Raw genomic sequence first — 22,819 nt, forward strand, 5'->3', positions numbered from 1 at the left:
GAATGTTTGATGTAAAATCTGATCAGTCTATTTTTATTAATGGGCTGTGTGACCGAGGCCTTTAAGGTAGCACTTATTAAATCATTACTATCATTTGACTCAGCTGACTTAAAGAACTTTAAGAGGCAGTTTGGATTGCTACCTTAAATGATACTAAATTACCAGGACTCAATGATGATTTAGATCTTTCGCCATTTCTCTGATTGAGCAATTTTTTTATATGTTGTGCAGTTGTCATATTGGTATTGGGATATATTTATTTATTTATTATATGCTGCCTTAAATAGGAGCAATGACCTGCTGTTTGTTTGTGTGTTTTTCATGAATGTAACTGTCCATTGTTCTATATTTATTAGGGCTGTCATGTTAACGTGTCACGATTAACGCAATTAAAGGTTTTTTTGTTTTTTTAATGAGAGACATTAGTTTACAATGACAATACAATCTGTTCCCCTCACATATTTGTTAGTTTTTCTTACATGAACAGATACAATAATACACACACACGCGCTTAAATAAAATTGAAAAAACAAACAAACAAACAAAACAAAACCTAAGAAGAAACCCAAAACAAACACAAACAACAAACCCCAAAACACACACACACAAAAAAAGGGGGGGGGGGGGTGATATTAATCAGCTGGTAGAGCCAATTAAAGTTTTTAGTGCAATCAACCCGTCTGGAGCGCAGGACGGACAAACTTTGGACAAACTAACCGAAATGAGTTGACAGAGGAATTTCTGGGATTTTGAGTCATTCTGCGCTGAAGATGGGTTGATTGTGTTAAAAATTGTAATTGCGTTAATCATGACATCGCCGCATTAACACGTTAATGTTGACAGCCCTAATATCTATATATTATATATTTTTTGACGGTTTGTTTGTTTTTTAGGTATAGCATTGATGTATTATTATTTTTGCCTATATACATAATTTGAAGAATTAAGTACTATCGGTAATCATCTCCCTTTATTTAGTTATTTATTTATTTGTTTAGATAAATAACAGCAAACCTTTTCAACAACATAATTAGATTCAGTGTTAGTTATTGGTAGAGTCTTTGTGTGTTAACACACAGCACATCACAGCAATTACAGGAAATGGTGAATACGTCTCATTTCAGTAAAGCTGATGGAGTGTCTCTACCTGCCTCCCTTCTCATTAAATCCTTTGAAAGGACATTATTTGTGGTAATGAGCAATGCTGCTGCAAAAATACAGTTTGCAGTTTAATTTTGCCCAAAACAAAGAAGAAACATTTCAGGGTTTTTTCTTCAAAGTATTAAATGTTTTAATGTGGTACGACTCCCTCCATTTGGTACTTTACTCATACTGTAACTAATACGCTTTTATAGCCTCGGAGGGTCAACAGCAAGTCTGAATAATCTCCTGATGTTGGGGTTTATCTCTCAGGAGTGCCTTTGACCCTCATCTGTTATTTATTCCAGTTATATCTTAGCTTCATTGTCCTATTTGTGGGATGCTTTTATGAGTATTTTAAGCTCTGGCAGCCAACCAAATTCCCCTCCAGAGAGCAGAGCTGAAGTTGAAGTTAGGGGCTCCAGACAGAATGGCATCAAAACATAAATAAATAAATAAAAAAGAGAGAATGTGGCTGCATTTAAAAGGCCATCAGAGACCAGTGGACTATCTGGAGAAAAACAGGACCAAGCTCAGCTGCGAGATGAAATCAGTCAACATTTTCCAAACTCTCACCAAAGGGAGAGCAGCTTTCTCTGACCTCTTATTGGGTCGTGCTGTTAGCTGTAGTTTCCCCACATTAGTGAGAGAAAGCAGTGCTTAGTAGCACTCAACCTGCCTGTGCAGAGCTGAATTACATTTAATGGGAGAGGAAGATGCAGACAGCCTCACCTTCTACTGTACACAGACGCTGTCCTACATCACCACATACCAAGTCGGAATAAAAAAACAAACTTAAGGCAAGTTGGTATATAGACATATTTTTATATGCATACAGGCAGTGGGCTCTTAGCCCTCTACTTTGGTCCAGACTGAAATATTTCAGCTCCTGGATGGATTTCTTTGAAAATACCATCACAAATCCCTCTGTTTGTTCAGGCAGTGGACATCCTAACGAGGACAGAATGCACAATGCTCCAAACCTCTGCAGCTCTCAGTTAGCATGTAAAATGCTGTACACAACAGTACAGTTAGAAAAAGACTGAACAAGTGTGGCTTGTTTGCAAAGCTTAGCGGTAAAACCCTCTTCTGTCTAAAAAGAACTTGGCAGCAACGAATCACAAGACTTCTGGAACAATGTCCTTGGGGTGGACAATGCTGAAGTTGAGCACCACGTCTGGAGAAAACCAAACAGGATATCAGCACAAACACTTCATCGTACCTGCTGTCACTGAGTTTGACCATAAACTCCTCTTTGTACCCGAAGTATTCTCAGTCCAGGCCTCACCTTTTCACTCACTGTGTGTTAACAGACCTCTCTGCACTGATTCATACTTCTTATTAATCTCTGTCTCTCTTCCACAGCATGTCTTTATCCTGTCTTCCTTCTCTCTTCTCAACCAATCACAGCAGATGGCCCCGCCCCTCCCTGAGCCTGGTTCTGTCAGAGGTTTCTTCCTGTTAAAAGGGAGTTTTTCCTTCCCACTGTGGCCAAAGTGCTGCTCATAGGGGGTCATATGATTGTTGGGCTTTTCTCTGTATGTATTATTGTAGGATCTACCTTACATTTTAAAGCATGTTGAAGCGACTGTTGTTGTGAGTTGGGGCTGTATAAATAAATGGCCTGCATTTGTATAGCACTTTACACTACATTCAGTCCTTCACACACTGGTGATGGCAAGCTACAGCTGCCCTGGAGCGCACTGACAGAGGCGACGCCCTCTGACCACCACCAGTAGGCAAACATGGAGTTAGTATCTCGCCCAAGGATATTTGGCATGCAGCCGGGAGGCAGCCTGGGATCGAACCACCGACCTTCTGATTAGTGGCTGACCTGCTCTGCCACCTGCCACCCCATAAATAAAACTGAATTGAACTGAACTCAACTGAAATGCTGAAGCAGGACCTCAAGAGATCTGTGCATAAACAAAGGGCCTCAAAGCTCAATAAACTGAAGCAACGTTATAAAGACAGGTGGTCCAAAACTCCTCGCCAACATTATGAGAGACTGATAAGCTGTACAGGCTATTGTTGCTAAAGGTGGCTCTACAATTTAAATTATGTTAGGATGGGAAGTTTGTTTCTTTTTCCCACCTGTAGGTCTGGACTCAGTCTGGTTAACAGTTACATTAGCACCGTTATTGCTTTAAACCTGTAATGTGTAACATGGTTAATCACGGGGTGGCTGTAGCTCAGGTGGCAGAGCAGGTCAGCCACTAATCAGAAGGTCGGTGGTTCGATCCCAGGCTGCATCCTGGCTGCATGCCAAATATCCTTGGGCAAGACACTAACCCCGTGTTTGCCTACTGGTGGTGGTCAGAGGGCCCGGTGGCGCCTGTGTCCGGCAGCCTCGCCTCTGTCAGTGCGCCCCAGGGCAGCTGTGGCTACAATGTAGCTGCCATCACCAGTGTGTGAATGGGTGGATGACTGGATGTAGTGTAAAGCGCTTTGGGGTCCTATGGACTAGAAAAGCGCTATACAAATGCAGGCCATTTACTAAATACCACATGTTAGCTGGATGTTGTCTTTGCTGACTAAGATTCGCTAGGTTTCTTCTTCAGTAAAGTTCACAATGGCTGTCTGGTCAGTTGGTGAAGAGGGGATATATTTTTTAAATGTCTAAATTATTGGGAATAAATAATTCCACTATGATGGTCATTATCTAGTAGAAACAACTGCAAGTAACGCTGTTCTTACAGACTCTCAAAGAAGGCGTGAAATTATTTCTTTAGAGGTAATGTGCTTTTCCAGAGAAGACAGTTTAAATAAGTTTAACAGTTAATCATACTTCTTATGAATTCAGTTCCTTTGGTTACTGTTTGAACAGTGAATACAAATAGTTATTTGATTCATTTATTCATATGTGTGTGTGTGTGTGTGTGTGTGTGTGTGTGTACATACAGTGTCTCAAATTAATGTGTCATCTAATTACAGAGTTTCAAAATAGCTTACAGCAAAGACAGAATCAATTTAAAAACTCTGTGTATGGTGGAAAAGATGGATGTTTCAGATGAGCTCTGTGATGGTGATGTTGGGGAAATTTTAATGGAACAAGAATGAAAAAGGCTGACTGAGACTTTTAGTAACTCCCATGATGACAATACTGTTGAAGAGTGAACCCCCCCCCAAAAAAACCAAAAGCCTAATAATCAAGTGCAAAGCAGTTAGCACAGCACTGAAAATCTGAACAAGGCTCGTGTAACTGAGCTCGTGGGACAGGAGACAGAGAAGCACGACTGAAGAAATAAAAATCAGAAACCATGCACGAGTGCTCAAGTCCTTCCTTGAGCGCCACAGAGTAACACACTTTGTGTTAAATAACAACTGCTGATATAGAGCCCCCTCTTGTGGTAATCATCTAGAAATGCAGGAGCTCATCAGCACCTATAGCTTTCACAAATTCTTTAAATTAAGTTTCTGGTTTTTCCATCATCCACTTGTCTAAAATCTCTGACGACAGCAGAGGATTAGATGGTCAACTCTGTGAATTCACACACGACTGGCAGCACAAGGACAGATTTAACCTGAAGGTCGTCCACTTACTGAAAATATGGATATAAAATGATAAGTTCACCGCACTTTGTCTTGAGTTTTAATGATATAACAAGTTCTCAGTCTTACTCCAACAGGAATGGCTGTTTATTTACCGTTTCTATATCTCGAGGACGTCAGCTGGAAGAGGAAATTTTACGAGGGTTTGTAAGATAAATGTCTTGCATACGTCTCTTCCCCCCCCAAATCTTTTTAATTTATCTTTTTTTCATGCTTGTACGGTTTATTTATTTATTTATTAATGAGACCGGGGGCTTTTTTCTTGTAAATAAATCACAGGAAATCATGCAGCAGTGTTTCCAGCAGTATTGGCCTTTTAATAACAACAATAAAAACAGTCCAGAAACCACTGTGGTTCTTAGCCAGAGCTAGCACATACAGTAGTAGGCCAGAAAAAGGAACAATACAATCTGTAAATACACATAATTGAATATAACAACTAAATCCATGTCGAAAAAACGGTTGAATGAAAATAACTGAGGTCTACTTGTTTCTCTGTTCGAAAGCCGCTCTGTAACCACAACTTTCCTCATCTGTGTTAATGCATCCGTATGAAGCAGGGACACTAATGCTGGAGAATCCACCCTGGTCCTTAGATCAGCAGCTAGCAGGACAGCTCAACTGCACATTTACTGAAAAGCACGAAAATCTGATGGGTTTAAACGATATCGTATGAAGACACGATTTATTTTTGCAAAAATGTCTGGAAAAGTCCAGTTTGAAACTAACTTACCATAAGGTCATAGAAAAAACAGGGGTCAAACTAAAAAGATAACATGATTCAAAACCTGGAATTTCATTAAGGTATCAGCTGGGATAAAGTCTCAAAAACCTGAAACTTTACTCGAAAAAACAAAAACTAAACTCTCCCTGTTTCAAGCCATTAGCCCATGTGGTGCAAAGAAGAAAACATGGATGGTACATTCGGTTGAAATTCTAGACTTCATTGGCCTCTAACCGTGCAAATATCTCGTCTAGTCCAAGAGAACGAAACCAGCTCCAACCTTCAAGTTTTAAGTGAACGTCTGGTCCACTGTCACTCATACGTTAGCTTTATTAACATGTCGTAGAACATGCACATGACTGCGAGTGTGACGCTGCTGGGGAGTCCAGCATAAAACAAATGGTTAAAACTGTCATTCAGTTTAAAATGGCCATCTAGCATTAAGGCCACTCCATGTAGGATTAAAGGTCCTTCCTATTGGTCCAGGCTGATGTAACACTTGTTTCTTCAGTCAACATTAAGTGTTCAGTCGCTTCTTTAAAGGGAGGGGTCTCGGAAAAAAAGCCTCTGAAGGTGGTAGCTGTAGAAAGCTGAAACAACCCTAAGTGTACAGGTCAGTAGGGGGCCACGTCAGTAGTTCTTGAAAATTTGCGAGTCTAAAAAACAAATCTACTGAGCTACAAGACTGTAATTGAACTCCAAAAGTGACCGAAAGTCCCAAAAGACAGCTGCTCAGCTTTCAGTCGGGCAGGCAGACGGGCAGTTAGGGCTCCCTGGAAAACAGATGGCCAGGTTGTGTTAGCTTATGTAACTGGCCGTCAGTGAAAAAGGCCATCTGACACACTCGGACAGACCATCACGTGTAACCAGGCGAGCAAGTCAGTGAGCGAAGGCGGCCGATAATCGGTCGTTCAGTCGTTGAGACGACGGTCGCACAGCTCCTTGTAGATTCTCTTGCGAATGCGAGGCATGTCGTCCTGGCTGAACAGCAGCGGCTGCTTCACGGAGAGGCGGCGGCAGTACTGGCAAACAGAAAGACGGACAGTGGTGAGGTTTTTCCTCTGTGTTATTCGCCCTCCAGTGAGGGCCAACAAATCAAATTTGTGTAGAAACCCAAGGCAGGAGAAACACTCTATATCTATTTTATTTGCTTTTCTGCCAGGGAGTCGTGAAAGAGATGCATAATCTCACCTCAAGGACGAATACCCCACAGTCGCTGTCGTTTTTCTGCTGAGGAATACCCTGAGGAATAAATCACAGTCAACACTACAAGCTGCAGCTTTTGGGCTGAACTGTTTGCATATATTTCAGCTTTATTTACATGCATGCCACTTTATAATTTGACTTAGGACATACAAAGTGAAAGATTTACGTACAAAAAAAATAAGCAAACTTCAACTTTCCTGAACTACTCTGGGCAAAATAAATAATCTTCCCTGTTTTAAAGGAGCAAAGGTAAGTGGGTGTGTGTTTACACAGGTCTGGGATCAGAGTTACCTTGATTATAGTAATCTTCCAGCCTTTCTGGAAAGCTGTCTGTTTCTTCTCTCTTGCTTCAGACTGAAGGTACTTCATAATGTTCTGATGGGAGGTCACACAGACAGAACCGCTACAGTGATTACGGTGCAGAGATGTAGCATTACAGCACAAGCATGTATTTTAGTACATCTAAAATTCTGCGAGACAGCAAGGTCGGAAACTACATTTATGTAAATGTTCAGGGAACAGAAGATGCTGTGGATTACACAGGTCTGCAACCAAAAAGCTGCATAGGATTTTTTGACAGTTTCTTATAGACGTTTACTCACTGAAGCCGGGAAAAATATTGGGAATACATGGGAACATGGGAATAGAGCAGCTGCAGAGAATTCAGCATTAATGAATCAATGGTACAGAAGAGGAAGCAAGAAGAATGAGATGAGTAAAATTTGATTCATCTGACTGCTTTGTTTCACTTAATGTGCCTTAGGGCCCGAAAAAATACGGTATCCAATGATGATTTCTTACATTAATTCAATATTTCTAAGAGCCAGACTCAAGAGAAATACACACAGAAAATGTGAGGAATAGAGGGGGGTCAGTAGGAGGGGGAGGGGACAGTGTGTTTGGCAAAAGGAGCTCAGATGATCGTGTCCACAAAGCAAAAGTTAAGGAAATTATGCCTAGTTAATTGTAATAAAATATGGATTCTTTTTCCATCACTGTTGTGCTTTTTCTTCTCTTCAATGTAGACTCCTCCTGTTTTTATTGAACCCAATAATTTATTTGTCTAAGGAGCAGAAAAACTGGATTCCTGAGATTCCTGCCTCGTTCTCTGAAACTGAGAAAATACGACACAAAACAACATCAACATGCGCGGAGTTGCTCACATCTGTGGTGTGTCTGAACACGATGCCTTGGCTGTCATAGTAGCTGATGGTTTTGGTCGCCATGGTGACCGTGACGAGGGACCAGTGGATTTCTAAATGGATGGGAATTAGCAACAGCCACTTGGAGAACAAGTCGACCTGAAACGACCACACACAGAGTCAGAAAGGAGCGCACTACAGGTCAACAATCGTCAATTAACAATCAGCAATATAACAAACAAAACTCAAATTCTATGATGTAGTTACAGGTTTGAGAGTCAAATGTATCTGAATCACTGTCATTGTTTACATTTCCAATAATACACGAGGTGAAAGCAATCGTTCAAGCCACACATTTGTGTTTTTGTCACGCTGTGTTCTCTGAGGTTCTGGAGCATACTGGTTTGCACCTGACGTGCAAAAGATCCCAGTTGGATTCTGGGAGATGTGTGCCCAGCCTCGTTGTGTTGTTTATGATGGAGAAATGGTTCTGCAGCTTTTATATTTTTACATAACATTTACTCACTGATGCCAGTTAGATATTAAAAAGTAGTTAGGACAAGGACATAAAAATAAGAAAACCCCTCAGCAGAGATGGGCAGTAATGCGTTACTGTAATCCGATTACTTTTAACAAGTAAGGAGTAAAGTAAGGGATTACTATTTCAAAAAAGTAATTAGATTACTGTTACTTTCCTATAAGCACGCTGCATTACTAAACCATGATTCTGTTTATGAGCGTGTCTCATCACAGTGATGTAAGCACCCCCGGATCCCCCACTGACATGACCGCTGTGGACAAACCTCCACCCGCCCCACTCCTGCTAAACAGGTGACTATAGATTTAAGAGTGACAGGACTCAGAGCTGCTGAATCTGTGATTTTATTCATTTTTACTGTGTTTTACTTGCATCTATTTGAAAGAGTGTAAACACAAAACATTATTTTATCTTATGTGCTGGAATGTACAGAAAATAGGTTTAAATGTTAATGAAATTTCTTCCAGTCAGAGAATGGTGCATATAATTTAATTTTTGTTTGATGCATAAAGTTAAAAGATTAAAACTGATAAAAAAAAAGAGGCTTTTTCCATTTGATTCAGTTTTATATGATGGATTGTGCAGAATAAATAGAATTGGGCTGAAAGGTCTATTTCTCTATTACATATTCAGGTTGTGTATCATGTTTTTAAAAAGTAATAAAGTAACTAATTACTTTTAAAAATAAGTAATCAGTAGAGTAACTGGATTACTTTCTTGGAGAAGTAATCTGTAATTAGTAACTAATTACTAATTTTAAGTAACTTGACCAACACTGCTCCTCAGTTTCACTTTAAGAGTGCAGTGTTCCACCTTTTCTGGAAACCAGGCTGTGGTTTGTATTTAGATGATGGTTCTCAGCAGGAGCACACAGACGCCACAGAAACATTTCCAGTAACTGAACCTAGTTTTCTGCAGCTTCCAGTAAAAACTGATTCCAGTGAAGCCAAATGTCCTTACTTTCTTAGTCCATCTCTTCACGCCATCGTAACCTTTGGCCACAAGCTGCTTGTGGAAAAAGCTGTTGAAAAAATGAACCTAAGAAAAAGAAACAGTAACTTTTTTTTGAATATCTAGATTCTCAAAAATAACCAGTGAATATTTTTTTAATCAAGCATAACCCTACAAACACACCCAGTCTTACCTTGTGCTCCGTAGCCTCCATAATGAGTTCTCCATACATGTTGATAATCTGACGAAAAGGTAACGTGATATCAGTACTGAAGGTGTAACACAGTTACAGCATCACTAACATTTTAAAAAAATTAAATTAAATTAAAATACTGTATTCCTCTCTTTACCTGATCATTGAGCCAATTCTGTTCCTCCAGTGTGCCGAGGTCCTCCAGCCTTAGTGTGTGTTTATTATACATGACCATGAAGCCTGCAACAGGAGCAGAAGACAGCCCCGACTTGTACCGAGACATCTCCCTTTTGATGTCCAACCCACTAAAACAGACACACGGAGAGAAAGGAATGTTAATCGAACTTCTGTATATGAGGTTCATCTGTTTATTTTACCTTTAATGACAGTCTGAGAGAATAACGCTGAAAAAGACAACAGAAACTTCTAGAAGACGGATGCTAACGTAAGCAGCTCTGCTTCCACACCGATTTGTCTAAATCCTGTTGGAGCAATAAAGCATTATTCAAACAGGGATGGTTTGCCATCAGCATGTTGAGTCTTGAGCCAGTCCTCATTTCTTTATATGAAAATGGACGCAGAGATTCATTGAAACATATGCCAACATCAATGGAAATATAGACAAATCCAGAGTTTGTACAGTTCTAACAAGCTTGTGAGTCAATATTTGGTAAAAGAAAGCAGAAGTAAGCAGTCAATGTCAAAACCTTTAGAAATCCTAGAAAACGTTTGTTCTAGACGTCTTTAAGAATAACAAGAAAGACTCCACGGAAGCAAAATATGAAGAAAGGAGGGTAACACCTCTCAACAACGCGTTTTAGTTTCCTCACTGCAGTTCAGATATTACTCCAACTGTCTCAAAAGTGCAGATTATCTACGTTAATAACAGTCAGGCAGGTGAAATCAAACTGAGTTTGTGCCGACCTGTTGCTGAGGTCACACTTGCTCTCCTTCTTCAGGTGTTCCCGGACATCAGATTCACTGAGAGGAATGAAACTGCCGTATTTTATATAGAAGCTCTCCAGAAACTCTAAAACAGAGGAAGTTGTCATGAAAGTGATTATGTGACCCAGTGTGTTTGCTTTTTAATCCAAGAAATCTCAAAATCTTTTTGACAGTCTTGCCTCCTGGTCAGTTTACCTGCAAGCCTCAGGTCAACAAAATGTTGTCCTAGAGGAATTTATGTTGTTTCAAAATTTTAAAAGAGAAAAAAAAAGAAACATATTGTTAAAAATGAACTTTGCTCATCCTTTTTGTTGAACAGAAAACTACCTAACCAAAAATTGACTATTATACCATCAATCAAATCAACACATGCATTTAGTTCTCCTTCTGGGAGCTAAGAAAATATGTCATGAATGATTAATCATGTATAAACATGAGCTCAGATCAAATGTGTGCACATTAACACTTACTGGACAAGGCCAGGAATGTTTTATGGATCTTTTATGACATAAAAAAAAATGCTGATCCTCTCAGCAGTCGCTTCTTTGTGTGTAAAACATCATTTACCAAACGGAGAGGGTGATGAATATATTCATGCTCAGGCATGGGTTCGCACCGTGAACCCTAAACCACATCTTACCATGGATGGTATCAGTAAGCTGCTCCAGACTCTCTTGATGCTGCATCGTTCCATCTGTGTTTTCTGACCGATTCTCGTGCATCATTTCATCCATCTGGTCTTTCTCCCAGGTGCCAGGCTGACAATACAGTCTGTGGTCACTTAATGCCCAGCCATGTTGGATGCTGCTCACTGTAACAGGGCAGTAGTCTGGTGGAGGAACGGCAGCCGGACGAGAACTTTCCACCTCCATAGTTGTAGATCCACGGTTGTGGTCTGTTGGTGCTATAACATTTCCATTGGACAGCGCTACCAATAAAGCAACTCTGTCTGTTCCGTCGGGGACTTGATCCACCTGCATCTCAGAGTCAAGGTCCTGAGTTGTTCCTGATCTTGAAGCGGGGCCTGACTGCCATGAGATGGACAGCTGTATGTTTCCAGGTTCGGTCACTATCATGTTGTTTTCCTCTCCTTCTTCATCGGTGTCAGACAGGTCTACCGTGTCGCCGTTTCTAAGTGGACAATTAACTGAGCTGGGGTCATTCTGGTCCCCGTGGTGCATGTGTGCATCTTGAATTTCCCTCTGCACCACTGACGGAGCCAAGGCCTCGGTTTTAGAACAGACAGCAGCACCACCTGTTTCTCCCTTTTTAATTTCAGTGTTAACTTCCATATTCGATGCGCTTGTGGCTTTCATCATTCCCCTTCCTTGACCTCTAACCACTAGTGACCCCCGCCCACAGTACCTATCAATCGGACATCTGCGCTCTTGTAATCCCCGCCTCTTTTTTCTACTACATCAGACGCCGCGGAGCCGTCTATCAACACATCCTCCTTTTTATGCGCATCTGCTTTCTCCGGAATGACACAGTTCCTTAGGGATTCTTCCTGCAAGGGGACGGTGACAGCCTTGGCAACAGGCGTATGTGACTGAGTATTAGCCAGTGCAACAGGCATTTGCACCTTATCTTCATCATTTACCTCCCCCTTGGTCAAATCAAAGCTCTTGATATGCGTCAACTGGTCCACTTTCCCTTTAGGAGTGACCCCAGGGTCCCTGCCGGCCACCCTTCCTCTTCCTCTCCCCTTCCCTGTCCCCGAGGTTCTGACATTGTGCCCCGTGCTGTTGGGGCCACAACAGTCACAGGACTTTGGAGTCCTCTTCCTGCCCGATGTGCGGCCATTGACTGGGCCCGGAACAGGTGTTGGTGTCTGTGCAGAAGACCACACTGATTCCTGGCTTGACTTAGTACTTAATGCTTTGGCTGGAGTTACAACAGGCTGCTCTGTATCAGCAGGAGTGCCGGTCTGAGTCAGATCAGAGTTGGACGTAAGGCCTGCGGTGAGGAGTTTAGCAGGGGACTGGGTTTGGTCCTGATCTGTAGTACCTCCAGACGGAGGGACTAAAGGAGGTGCTGTAGTTAAATGAGGTGATGCTGACGGTGTTGTGTTCATTGGGGAAGCAGAGCCGCTGTGAACCATGACGTCCTCCTTTGGCTTCTTAACCCCATCCCAATACCCGCTCTCTGCTCTCCTGTCCTCGCTTCCCTTTTGGTTTGTTGGACCGGCAGTATAACGGCCTTTCTAGATGTTATGCGCTCGCTTCCCTTTAGGTGTTCTTCTAGCCAGTACATTTGCCATTGTTCTTAAGCTTTTCCAACCACGACAGCAGACATGAATGTGCAGGTTGGACACTTTTCTGCGTGTTATATTTCCGCCATGGTCTCCTAATTGGTAGAGAAGAAAAAAAAGGAGAGAGAAAAAGTCGGTTTGTTTTTGCTCTGCGAGGCTCAACTTCAACAAACACGTTTATGTCAGCAGCACAAACGCAGATAAAAGCAGGCCTACAATATAACAACAGGTGGGATTTCAACTGTGGCAAGGAAACCAAAACAATTTAAAAGATGCACACATCGCAGTGCACAGAAAATAAACCAGACATACAAGATGTGCATCAAATAAAATTTGCCCTAGCTTGTCTCACTAGTAGGAGTGTTCCTCGTGCTGTGCACACTGACTGTTTTAGGTCGGGGAGCAGCTGGAAGCTGCTTCTATCTCACCCCATCTTTAGTGTCACCTTCTGTCACACCAACCCTACTGCACGTCCTCCTTCACTACAGGAATCTGCACTGCGGTCTCTTTTCCTCCTGCACAGCAGCTCCATCTTTAACATCCTTTGCCGAGCGCATCCTCAATCCCTGCTTTACACATATTTTTTATTCCTATTTATTCTATTTATCCCCTTTGTATATTTTATTTATATTTGTCTCTGTATTTATATATGTGTGTGTGTGTGTGTATATATATATATATATATATATATATATATATATATATATATAACAGTTCTGTAACTGTAACTTCGGTCGTTGCTGTGCTTTTTTTGGAAGTCGAATTTCCCAGAGGAACCCACCCGAGGGATTAATAAAGTTCTATCTTATCTTATCTCTTATCTTATGTCCAAACCATCTCATCTTCCTGACGCTGAAAACTGCCAAATTAAGCTCAACAGAACTCACTAAATGATTAAGCTGGTCTCATGGGATACACCACGGGACTCTCCACCATCTTGTAAACCTTTCTTTTCACCCTTGCTACCATCCTTCTGCCAAAAATCACCCCTGACACTCAGCACCACCCACCCCGCCCTGTCTGCAGTCTCTTTTTCACCCATCTTTTGCAGTGTGCATGGATTTCAGTGGCTGCTCGTGGGTATTTTAAGTCGCCCACCTTCACTCACACACGTGTATCCCTCCAATTCACAAACGTGGAGTGAATTGTTAATGATTAATTTCCAGGGACATGTAAACATCAACATGGTTGTCTTAAGATGACACAGGGCCATTTCTCTACCTGATACTTTACATTTAAAAAACAAAAACAAACTTTGAACCTACAAAAAAAAAAAAGAGAAGAAAAATAGATAAGACCAGGCCACAAGTCAGTGTACTCTAGTTCTGGTCTCGGGCCTGAATAAATGGAGAGTGTTGCATCGAGAAGGGCATCCTGTGTAAAATCTTTCTAAAATCAAACATGCGGAACATCAAGGAGGAGATTTCTATACAGGATCGGTCAGGGCCTGGGTTAACAGCGACCGCTTCCCAGTGCTTGTAGAAACTGGGCTACTGTTGGCCGAAGACAAAGCAAGAGGGAAGGAGGAAGGCATGTTCAGAAAGGCAGGTGTGTAGGAGTGAAAGCAGGGCCTTTAAATGTAGGTACTATGACTAGTAATGGTTTTGACAGTGCAGAGAAGAAATGCTGGACATATTGGACAAAGGATGGAGCTGCCAGGAAGGAGGAAAAGGTTCATGGATGCAATGAATGAGAGGGGTGGTGTGACGGAGGAGGATGCTAGAAACAGGGTGAGATGCGGGCAGATGATCCCTTGCTATATTAAATTGAGGAGCCAAAAAGAAAACAAAAAAACCGAAAACAGGCACTTTGATTATTTGTCTGCTTGGTTACAAAGCATCCAAGTACGTCGCTGTTTGATTAACAGGTGGTTTGATGTTCCGACAGGATTCACTTGTTGTTACAGCGCGCCGTCACTTTTTCCCACAAATACTAAGCACATGACTAACACTGCATGCTACTGTCCTCTTAAAGTTAATGCTGCCTTTTAAAGAGTACCATGTGGCTCGGGGAAACTCTGAGCGTGGTATGAATTAGCAACTACACAGGGAGAAATTGCTGTCGTTACAAATGGCTGGTAAAATTCACTTACGTTATCAAGTTAAATGAAAACTGCTCCGTTAGCTGCCCCAGTCTGACATTTGGGCTCCAACAAACGGAGCAGGTCCGCGCATCATTCAGCAATATAACGCACCACCAAATTATTTAACGGGTGGCATAATATGACGTTGCACAAAGTTCTGCACAAGTTTGTCATTGCGAGCTAAGTTAGCTAGCTGCAGCCAAAGCACAGGCGAAAACACAAAGCAACGACTACACACATTTCCTCCATTTTCGAGAGGAAGTTGGGGGCGCAAAAAGACAAAGAACGAGCTGCGAGTCATTACTCGAAGTCTGCCGGATTTGATGAGCCAAACCACAGCAAGAAGCTACAAGAAACATATATCTACTATACCTTGTCAGTCAAACAACAAACGAGTTTTGTCTGGCCACGATTTGCACAAATAACAATCAAAGCTGTCGTCGCTCGTTGATTGCGTCACGGCTTCGGAGTGCGCTTCGGCTGTGTCCGGAAGCTGTCGCGAAGCATCCTTGAGATTTCAGGTTCTCTCTTCTTATTTCATTTCTACCACGATGTAAAAGACAAAAGCTTTATTTTATTTATTTAATTTGATCCCATTTGTTTTGTTTTTATTTTTATGTTTTATTTTTATTGTTCATGTTCAAAAACTTTACGTCCATAGTTTTTTTTTTTAACTGGGGACATAAAGTCTGTCAACAAAGATTGTGGAAAAAAAGGGTAATGTTATAAAAGCTCCTGTTTTACATTTCATTGTTCGGTGTGTACACTTCACGCGTTCATACCCAGTGTTGGGTAAGTTACTTTGAAAACGTAATTAATTATAGTCAAGTTATATTTTTTACTGTAACAACCACAAACACGTTTATTGAATCATATTTCATAACTTTATATGCAAATATAAGTTGTCAGTTTTAAAATCCTATGCACAAGTTTTGCAAAGAACAAAGTTACTTGCAGCCGTTTGCCTTTTACCCTTTAGTATAACCGTTTCAAACTATTTACATAGCAATCGGGTGTTCTGCATTAGATAAGATGCCACACGGATTATTTGTTTGTTTTTATTTTTGGTCATAAGCAGAGTGCTTGCTGCGAAAAAACGCCGCGTATATCTTGTTTATCATGACTCTGGTTTTAAGTGGCCTATCAACACAATTTAAAAACTGGTATATGTCACCTTGTTGCTTCGTCATCTTGAAGTGGTCATGTAATTGTCTTACCACGACTACTTTATTCTTCCTCAGTCAAGCAGCAGCACTCATGCGATTGTTTTGCCCCCTTATCTCCAGGTGTTGTGCCAAAAAGTGATCGTTGGGCAGAAAGCTGTAGCGCCCAGATTACTTACAGCTACTTCCGTGCAACTGATATAAGATGCTGTAAGCTGAACACAGCTTCAACCGTCTGTTTGTTGAAAAATAGTAACGCGACCGCATTTTCTTGTTAGTAACGGTAACGGCCTTGTAAAGATAGGAATAGTAATTAGTGAGATTACGTTACTGAAAGAAGTAACGTCGTTAGTAACGCCGTTAGAAACGCCGGAGAAAGTGCTGCAACCAGATCAAACCAAAATCAAGCTCTCTGGCATCAACTATAGAAGAGATTATATGATTATAACACAAAGAAGAAGCATTGAGGGGCCATGTGCATGGGCGAGAACCTCCTTCCCTCAGCCAGAGGACTGAAGATGAGTCATGGATGGGTTTTCCATCATGACAATGGCCCAAAACGAGCACGGCAACAAAAGAGTTGTCAGGTAGCAGCCAATAAACACTACTGAGAGAGCTTCTGTAAAGAGGAGTGGGTCAAAATCCCTCCTGAGATGTTTGCAAACCTGGTGACCAACTACAAGAAACATCTTGCCGATGTCCTTTCCAATAAGGGTTTGGGGATGAAATACTTATTTCACTCACTAACATGTAAACCAGTTTATAACATTTATGGATTTTTTTCCTTTCTTTTTGGTTGATTCTCTATCTCACTCCATTAAAACGAAACACCCATTAAAATTAAAAGTTTTGTAGTCGTGGTATTGATGGTGTTGATGATTTGGTGTAAAATTGATGTCATTTTTATTATACCCTAAATTAATTTTTCAGCCCTGTAAATGTTCTTGCCACGAATCCACTGTGAGCCTGCAACTTGAAAAAAATAAATAAATAAAACCAGCTGATTCTGGAATAATCAGTTGGGACGTATTCACTGTGTTTTCAAGGAATAACCGATGTTTAGTAAAACTTGAGCATGTCAGCCCAGACAGAAGTGAATCTGCTCCCTGCCAAGTTTCCTGATGAGCCTGAAGAAGTTTATTTTATTCGATCGATGTAAAACATATAAACGGCTTAAACTGCAGAAATTTCCCCCCTTGAAATATTAAAGACAGCTTGGTTATAAAAGCTGATTAGATGTTAATCAGCTTTTATACATTTAAAAAGCTTTGGACTTACTGTAGTTACTGTTATTATTGATTACCCAGCTGGTGTCATCATGGACAACTGCAGTGATAAAACCGAGAGGATTCGATATCAGCATTTAATAGACTTCAGGGTTGCAGTCAACATTTGCTCTGTGCTTTCACAAACACTATGAGCATCATCATCTTTTATATTTACCACATCAATGACACAACATATTCCATATTTTGATCATCTTTAATTACAAAAAAGGACAGGAAAACAATAAATAAATCTACTAGTAAAAAAAGTAAAAGCTTAAACTACAAATTATGAACAGGAAAAGGTTACATAGGAGAATATTAACTTACCGGTTGCACACCAGCAGTTTCCAACAGACTTAAAGCAACAATCTGACTTTTAACAGGAGTCTGACGACCACAGGTGTAGCTACGTTAGCTTTCATCGTTTAATGACATGGGCGTACTATTATGTAAAAAATTATTCACACATCCCGGATTTGATCGAACAATTACATTTACCTATACAAAAGTAAAAACAAGCAAACAAACAGGTTAAAAACATACGGACAAAATATGAAAATGTCTGAGCTTACATTAAGACCGCACTAACCTCAGAGATTATGCATCGAGATATAACAGTGGGCCTGTTGTTGCTATACATAACTTATTGTACATAAGGTCAGTGCTATGTTTTCTCTACTAGCATGATCAAAAACAACAGACACACAGAGTCTCTGTCCAAGTGTCATGTGGCTCGAGTGACGTGAGGTTTTTAGACTGAATCTCATCTTTATACCAAACGCAGCCGTGCGAGAAGTCTCACTTTTCACAGACATGAGAAAAATAAAACAGGGACGTGGTTGTTGGTGCCAACACAAACTGGCACCGTGCATATGTACAGTTCATATTAAATTCTTACAAAAAGATAAAGGCTCATGCTGTTAACCATTAGAGCAAGCCCGCAACCTTCATAATCTTTGCAAAGTGATTCAATGAGAGAAAAAAATATACAAAACAGAAAATGTCTTTAATCTGAGAGGAATCTAAATTTCTGAGATTAATGTTCTTTATGTTATAGTTTAAGTCATGTTCCCTTAGTGCACAGTGGAAGACTACAGAAAAGTGATGGTGGAGGTGCTGCAGCTGGAGCCTGCAAGAAAAGATTTGGTACAGGTAAGAGAACCAAAGAGAAACCAATTTTAAAAAAGTGAATGTTTCAGAGAAAAAAATAAATCATGTGCTTATGTGATTACCTATTAAAGCGTTGTGTTGATAGCTGGAGTATATATGGTCTTGGAGACTGCGGTGCCACTGCTGCCCCCTGTTGTTAACACCTGGAGCTGCAGCTGGTAAACGCTGTCGGCCTGAAGACCATAGACGGTCACCGACCTCTGAGACTGCGGAGGAAGAAGAGAGTTCACAAAAAACTAAAGTAAAAGTATAAATAGGATTGAAAGTAAAATGAAGAGGCCAAACCTATTTTTTCTTTCTTTTTAAATGGTAACAATTCCCCTTAGCTTTCACCTCCAGGTTCATCCCTTTAAGGTGCTGCTTACTAAGCCGTATCAACCTATCTATCACAAAGTGGGTCATTATATATATACATATACATATATATATACACATATATATACACACATATATATATACACACACACACACACATATGTATATATATATATATATATATATATATATATATATATATATATATGACTACACGCCTTTGGAACAGAGGATCGCAAGTTCGATTCCTGCCTGGGGCGTCTGTATCCAGTAAGGGTCCTAAGGCTAGACCCCCTATGCTAAGCAAGCCTACCGCAGACATGAGCGAGACAGATAAATATGAAGGCATGCCGGCTCGGGACGTCGCCCGGATCAACACGGCCCGCGTCAGGTGTTGAGGAACCAGGGCACCCTGACGAAAAGTGGGCTACTGGAACAAGAAGGCATAAAAGTGGGCTACTGGAACAAGAAGGCATCGGTGGGCAAGAGACGAAAACAGGGCGTTGTTGGAATGCTACTATGCAAGTAACCCCGGCGGAAGGGGCTACATGAATAGGATGAGGGACCTATGGATTCTTCGATACCCAACATCCACAATGAATACCAAGGGCTCAGAGAAGAGCTCGAGAGGATGTGGAGGGTGAAGGTAACGGTGGTCCCCGTGGTAATCGGAGCACTAGGTGCGGTGACTCCCAAGCTAGGCGAGTGGCTCCAGCAGATCCCAGGAACAACATCGGAGATCTCTGTCCAGAAGAGCGCAGTCCTGGGAACAGCTAAGATACTGCGCAGGACCCTCAAGCTCCCAGGCCTCTGGTAGAGGACCCGAGCTTGAAGGATAAACCGCCCGCAGGGGCGTGCTGGGTGTTTTTATATATATATATATATATATATATATATATATATATAAACGTTGGTAAGCACTGTAGTTTTAAGCACAGGATATTTCAACAGAGGTAAATTAAACATTTGTTGGGGACTACTTTCAATTCAATTCAATTTCAATTCAATTTCTTTATTGTCCCACAAGGGGAAATTAGTTTAGCAGCAGGATATAAATAAACAGAACAATACTATAAAATAATTATGACAATAATAGTGATAGAAAGTCCTAGGACAGTTATTTGCCATTGAGGAGACAAGATGCAGTGGGGATAAAAGAGACCTGGAGTCTTTTAGGCTTCCTCACAGGTACTCTAAAACGGCGGCCGGAAGGCAACAACTCAAACTCACCGTGAAGTGGATGGTTCACACAATTAATAATAGAATGAGCCTTTCTAAGCACATTTCTATTGTAAATGGCCAAAAGTCCATCTTGCCAGCGCCCTGAAATTTTGCTAGCAGTTTTTACCAGAAGTCCCAACCGATTCTTATTCTTCACCGTCAGGTTACCAAACCAGGCAACGATACAAAAAGACATCACAGATTCGATAAAACTTCTATAAAACTAAGACAACATCTCAGATGAGACATTAAAAGATCTCATTTTCCTTAAAAAGAACAGTCTTTGTTGAACTTTTTTAGTAGTGGCATCAGCATGAGATTCAAGCATTTGTGTGATGTTCTAGCAGCACAACTAAAAAAATAGTAAACTACAATCAGCGATGTGTGTCATTGATGGGTTTTTAATAGTAAGCTCTGAGGTCTGGTAATGTTTATTATATTTTTTATTGAGTGATTATTTTTTTGTTCATTTCATCTTTGACTCCCTGAAGCTTAATTCTCTAAAAGACAAAGGCAAAAAAGAAACAGGACGTGAAACTCCTTTTTGACTCACACAAACACACAAACACACCGTCTCTAGTCATTTTAGCTGTGACGATCTACGCTTTCGCTTTGTCTCACCGGTGCGATAGTCTGTGTCTGGGAGATGAGCGTGTCTTCCAGTCCATCGGCTTTCCCCGCAACCTCTGACTGAAGCGTCCAGGTAAACTGGAAACCCTCGACAGCTGTCGGGTGAAGCGCGTGCTGGGACAACCTCCAACGAAAGGTGGCGAGCAGAGTACCGTTGACCTGTTGGAAGTCTGCGGTCAGTCGTTCTGGACGCAGTACTACCTTTCTGCCTGACAGGAGGCGCTCTGATGCAAAGGAAAGCCAAAACATTATCTGAATGATTTAAAACCAGGTTAAATTAAGGAGTTTGATTCAACTACTTAAATGCAAAAAAGGCTGTTTAGCAAAACTACTTGAATGTTGTGGTTTTTCAGTGCTTGTATTCAAACTGATCATCAAAAAGGTATTTAAAAAAAGGATTAGTGAACACCACGAATACATCTGTAAATAGTTACCCCTACTCTCAGTGTTGCACAGCAAACTTTTGCCTCCTCTGACCCTGACAGAGGAGCAAGTCGGGGTTGTAAGCCAGGCAACAGCCTCTGACCGTGGGTCAGCTTTCAGCGCCACAGCAACCCGGTACTTACAGGCAAACAGCAAACCTGTGATGGTGTGATGAGTGCCCTGGAGAGAGGGGAAATTAAGCCAAGTTAAGGATAAAAAAGGAAATGTTTATAGTTAAAGTTTAAACTGACACACATTTTAGCCCTATTCTTGTCTCCACACGTGTCTCATAAGCAGCTTGTAATATAAAAAGTGTATCGAGTATTTCTTAGAGACAGAAACTACACACACAGACTGAACTGTACTGCACCATAGAAATGTACTTATTTGTGTTATGGTGATGAAATGTGATGTCTAATCCGTGCACACACACATAGTTGCAGTTACAGAATAACAACACATCTTTACAGTGTTACAAATGCACAGATCAGCCCCCACCCGTGTGCGTATACCTGCACCGTAGTTGTTCTCTCCATGCTTGTCACATTAGTGCTGCAGGTATGCGGTCGCCACCTCAAAATGTACGGGCCAGCGTGTCTCTGTCTCACTGTTAGCGAAAAGACCAAAGAGATACGTTTACTTTTTGTGTAAAAATGAATGATATAGGAAAGTCAATGCTTCTTTTGTCAACTTTTTTAACTTGTTATCAGCTTGATTTGAAGAACTAACTGCTGTTTCATCTGTGACTTCAACATTTCAGTGAGTGGAATCGAGTGCAAAAACCAAAATCATGCATTTGAAATTGATTAAGCCTTAAAAGTCAGGGGCGGGAAGGCTCGGCTTACGCTAATTCGAGTTACTATAGTGGACCTGTGGGATTATCTATCACATAATAAAGCTTCGAGCCGACTGACTTATTCAAGTTGAATGTTTTTATATTCTTACCAGGAGTTTGTTCAGTTGTTTAGTGTTTCTAGACCCACTCACCATGCTGAGGCCACTTCCAGAACACCTTCACCTGGAGCTGGTTGTTATGGTAATGAGGGGCGGCGACCTCCAGCCGCAGGTTTTCAAGGGCAACGGGGCTCAGAGGGGTTTCGGGGTGAGGGAGAGAGGAGGAAACCGGGAGGTCAGAGGAAGAAGGAGAGAAAGAAGAGATCGAAAGAGAAGAGGGAAGGGAGGATGAAGAGGAAGAGGAAGAAGAGGGGAGCTCATTGGAGAAATCGTCGCCTTTGGTCGAGTCTGGTCGAGAGGACGGAGAAAGAGACGGAGGAAAAGAACTCAGCGTAAAACTTTACTTTTGTGTGTCTCTGTGGATTACATATTGACCATGTGCATGTTTTGTGTATACAGACCTGTTACACAGCACATGGAACCTATACTGTGGCAGAAATATCATAAACTGGTAATGAGACTGCAGCTGGTAGCTAGCGGAAACACTCCTTGGCTTTATCTGGCCTAACTGACCCTCATTAGCGATGAGCAAACAGCTAATACGCAGAGACTATGTAAAAATATTAATACTCCCAAATTATGAATGGCAGCATGTTCCATATAAAGTTGTATGTGGTTTGGTAATAGAGCTGCAGCTGGCTATAATCCTCTGCTGAGCTGACCCGATAGGTCACCTATAAATACCTCTGTTGCCTGGAAGACCATTAACATCACCAACTTTCCACTGTACTCTGTGTTTCAACAGCGCAGCTGTATGTAGACAGAATATGTCGAGAGTCAGCAAACGAAGCAGCCCTGAACTTACAGGAAAATCATTAACTCAATAACGTATGGCTCTGCTAACAAACAGCTTCTGTAGACTGTGCTGCATAAGCAGTATTTGCTAATTTCATGACAAGCTAGCAATGACATATTCAAAATAAGTAACTAATAATTGCTGGCTTTCTTGC

At 41.2% G+C, this 22,819-nt stretch overlaps 1 protein-coding gene and 1 pseudogene across 1 annotated transcript in view; both read right to left on the reverse strand.

Annotated features, from left to right (window-relative positions):
- Positions 1–6,225: 6,225 nt before the first annotated feature.
- On the reverse strand, positions 6,226–15,225 carry LOC146556025 (uncharacterized; annotated as a pseudogene).
- Positions 15,226–18,072: 2,847 nt separating this feature from the next.
- The window catches only part of LOC146556026 (anosmin-1-like), a 4,962-nt gene continuing 215 nt past the window's right edge, over positions 18,073–22,819 (reverse strand). Inside the window, exons 2-7 of the mRNA XM_085251100.1 lie at positions 21,903–22,157; positions 21,428–21,522; positions 20,927–21,095; positions 20,484–20,716; positions 18,389–18,532; positions 18,073–18,285 (exon numbers count right to left, since the gene is read on the reverse strand). Coding sequence (XP_085107226.1) covers positions 18,392–18,532; positions 20,484–20,716; positions 20,927–21,095; positions 21,428–21,522; positions 21,903–22,157 — 893 coding nt within the window. The 3' untranslated portion in view covers positions 18,073–18,285; positions 18,389–18,391. The remainder of the gene's footprint in view (positions 18,286–18,388; positions 18,533–20,483; positions 20,717–20,926; positions 21,096–21,427; positions 21,523–21,902; positions 22,158–22,819) is intronic.

The sequence above is a fragment of the Mchenga conophoros genome, linkage group LG17, assembly GCF_057382185.1.
Source record: "Mchenga conophoros isolate Kocher_MC1m ecotype Shallow Benthic linkage group LG17, M_conophoros_male_GT1.1, whole genome shotgun sequence".
Taxonomy (NCBI): Eukaryota; Metazoa; Chordata; class Actinopteri; order Cichliformes; family Cichlidae; genus Mchenga; species Mchenga conophoros.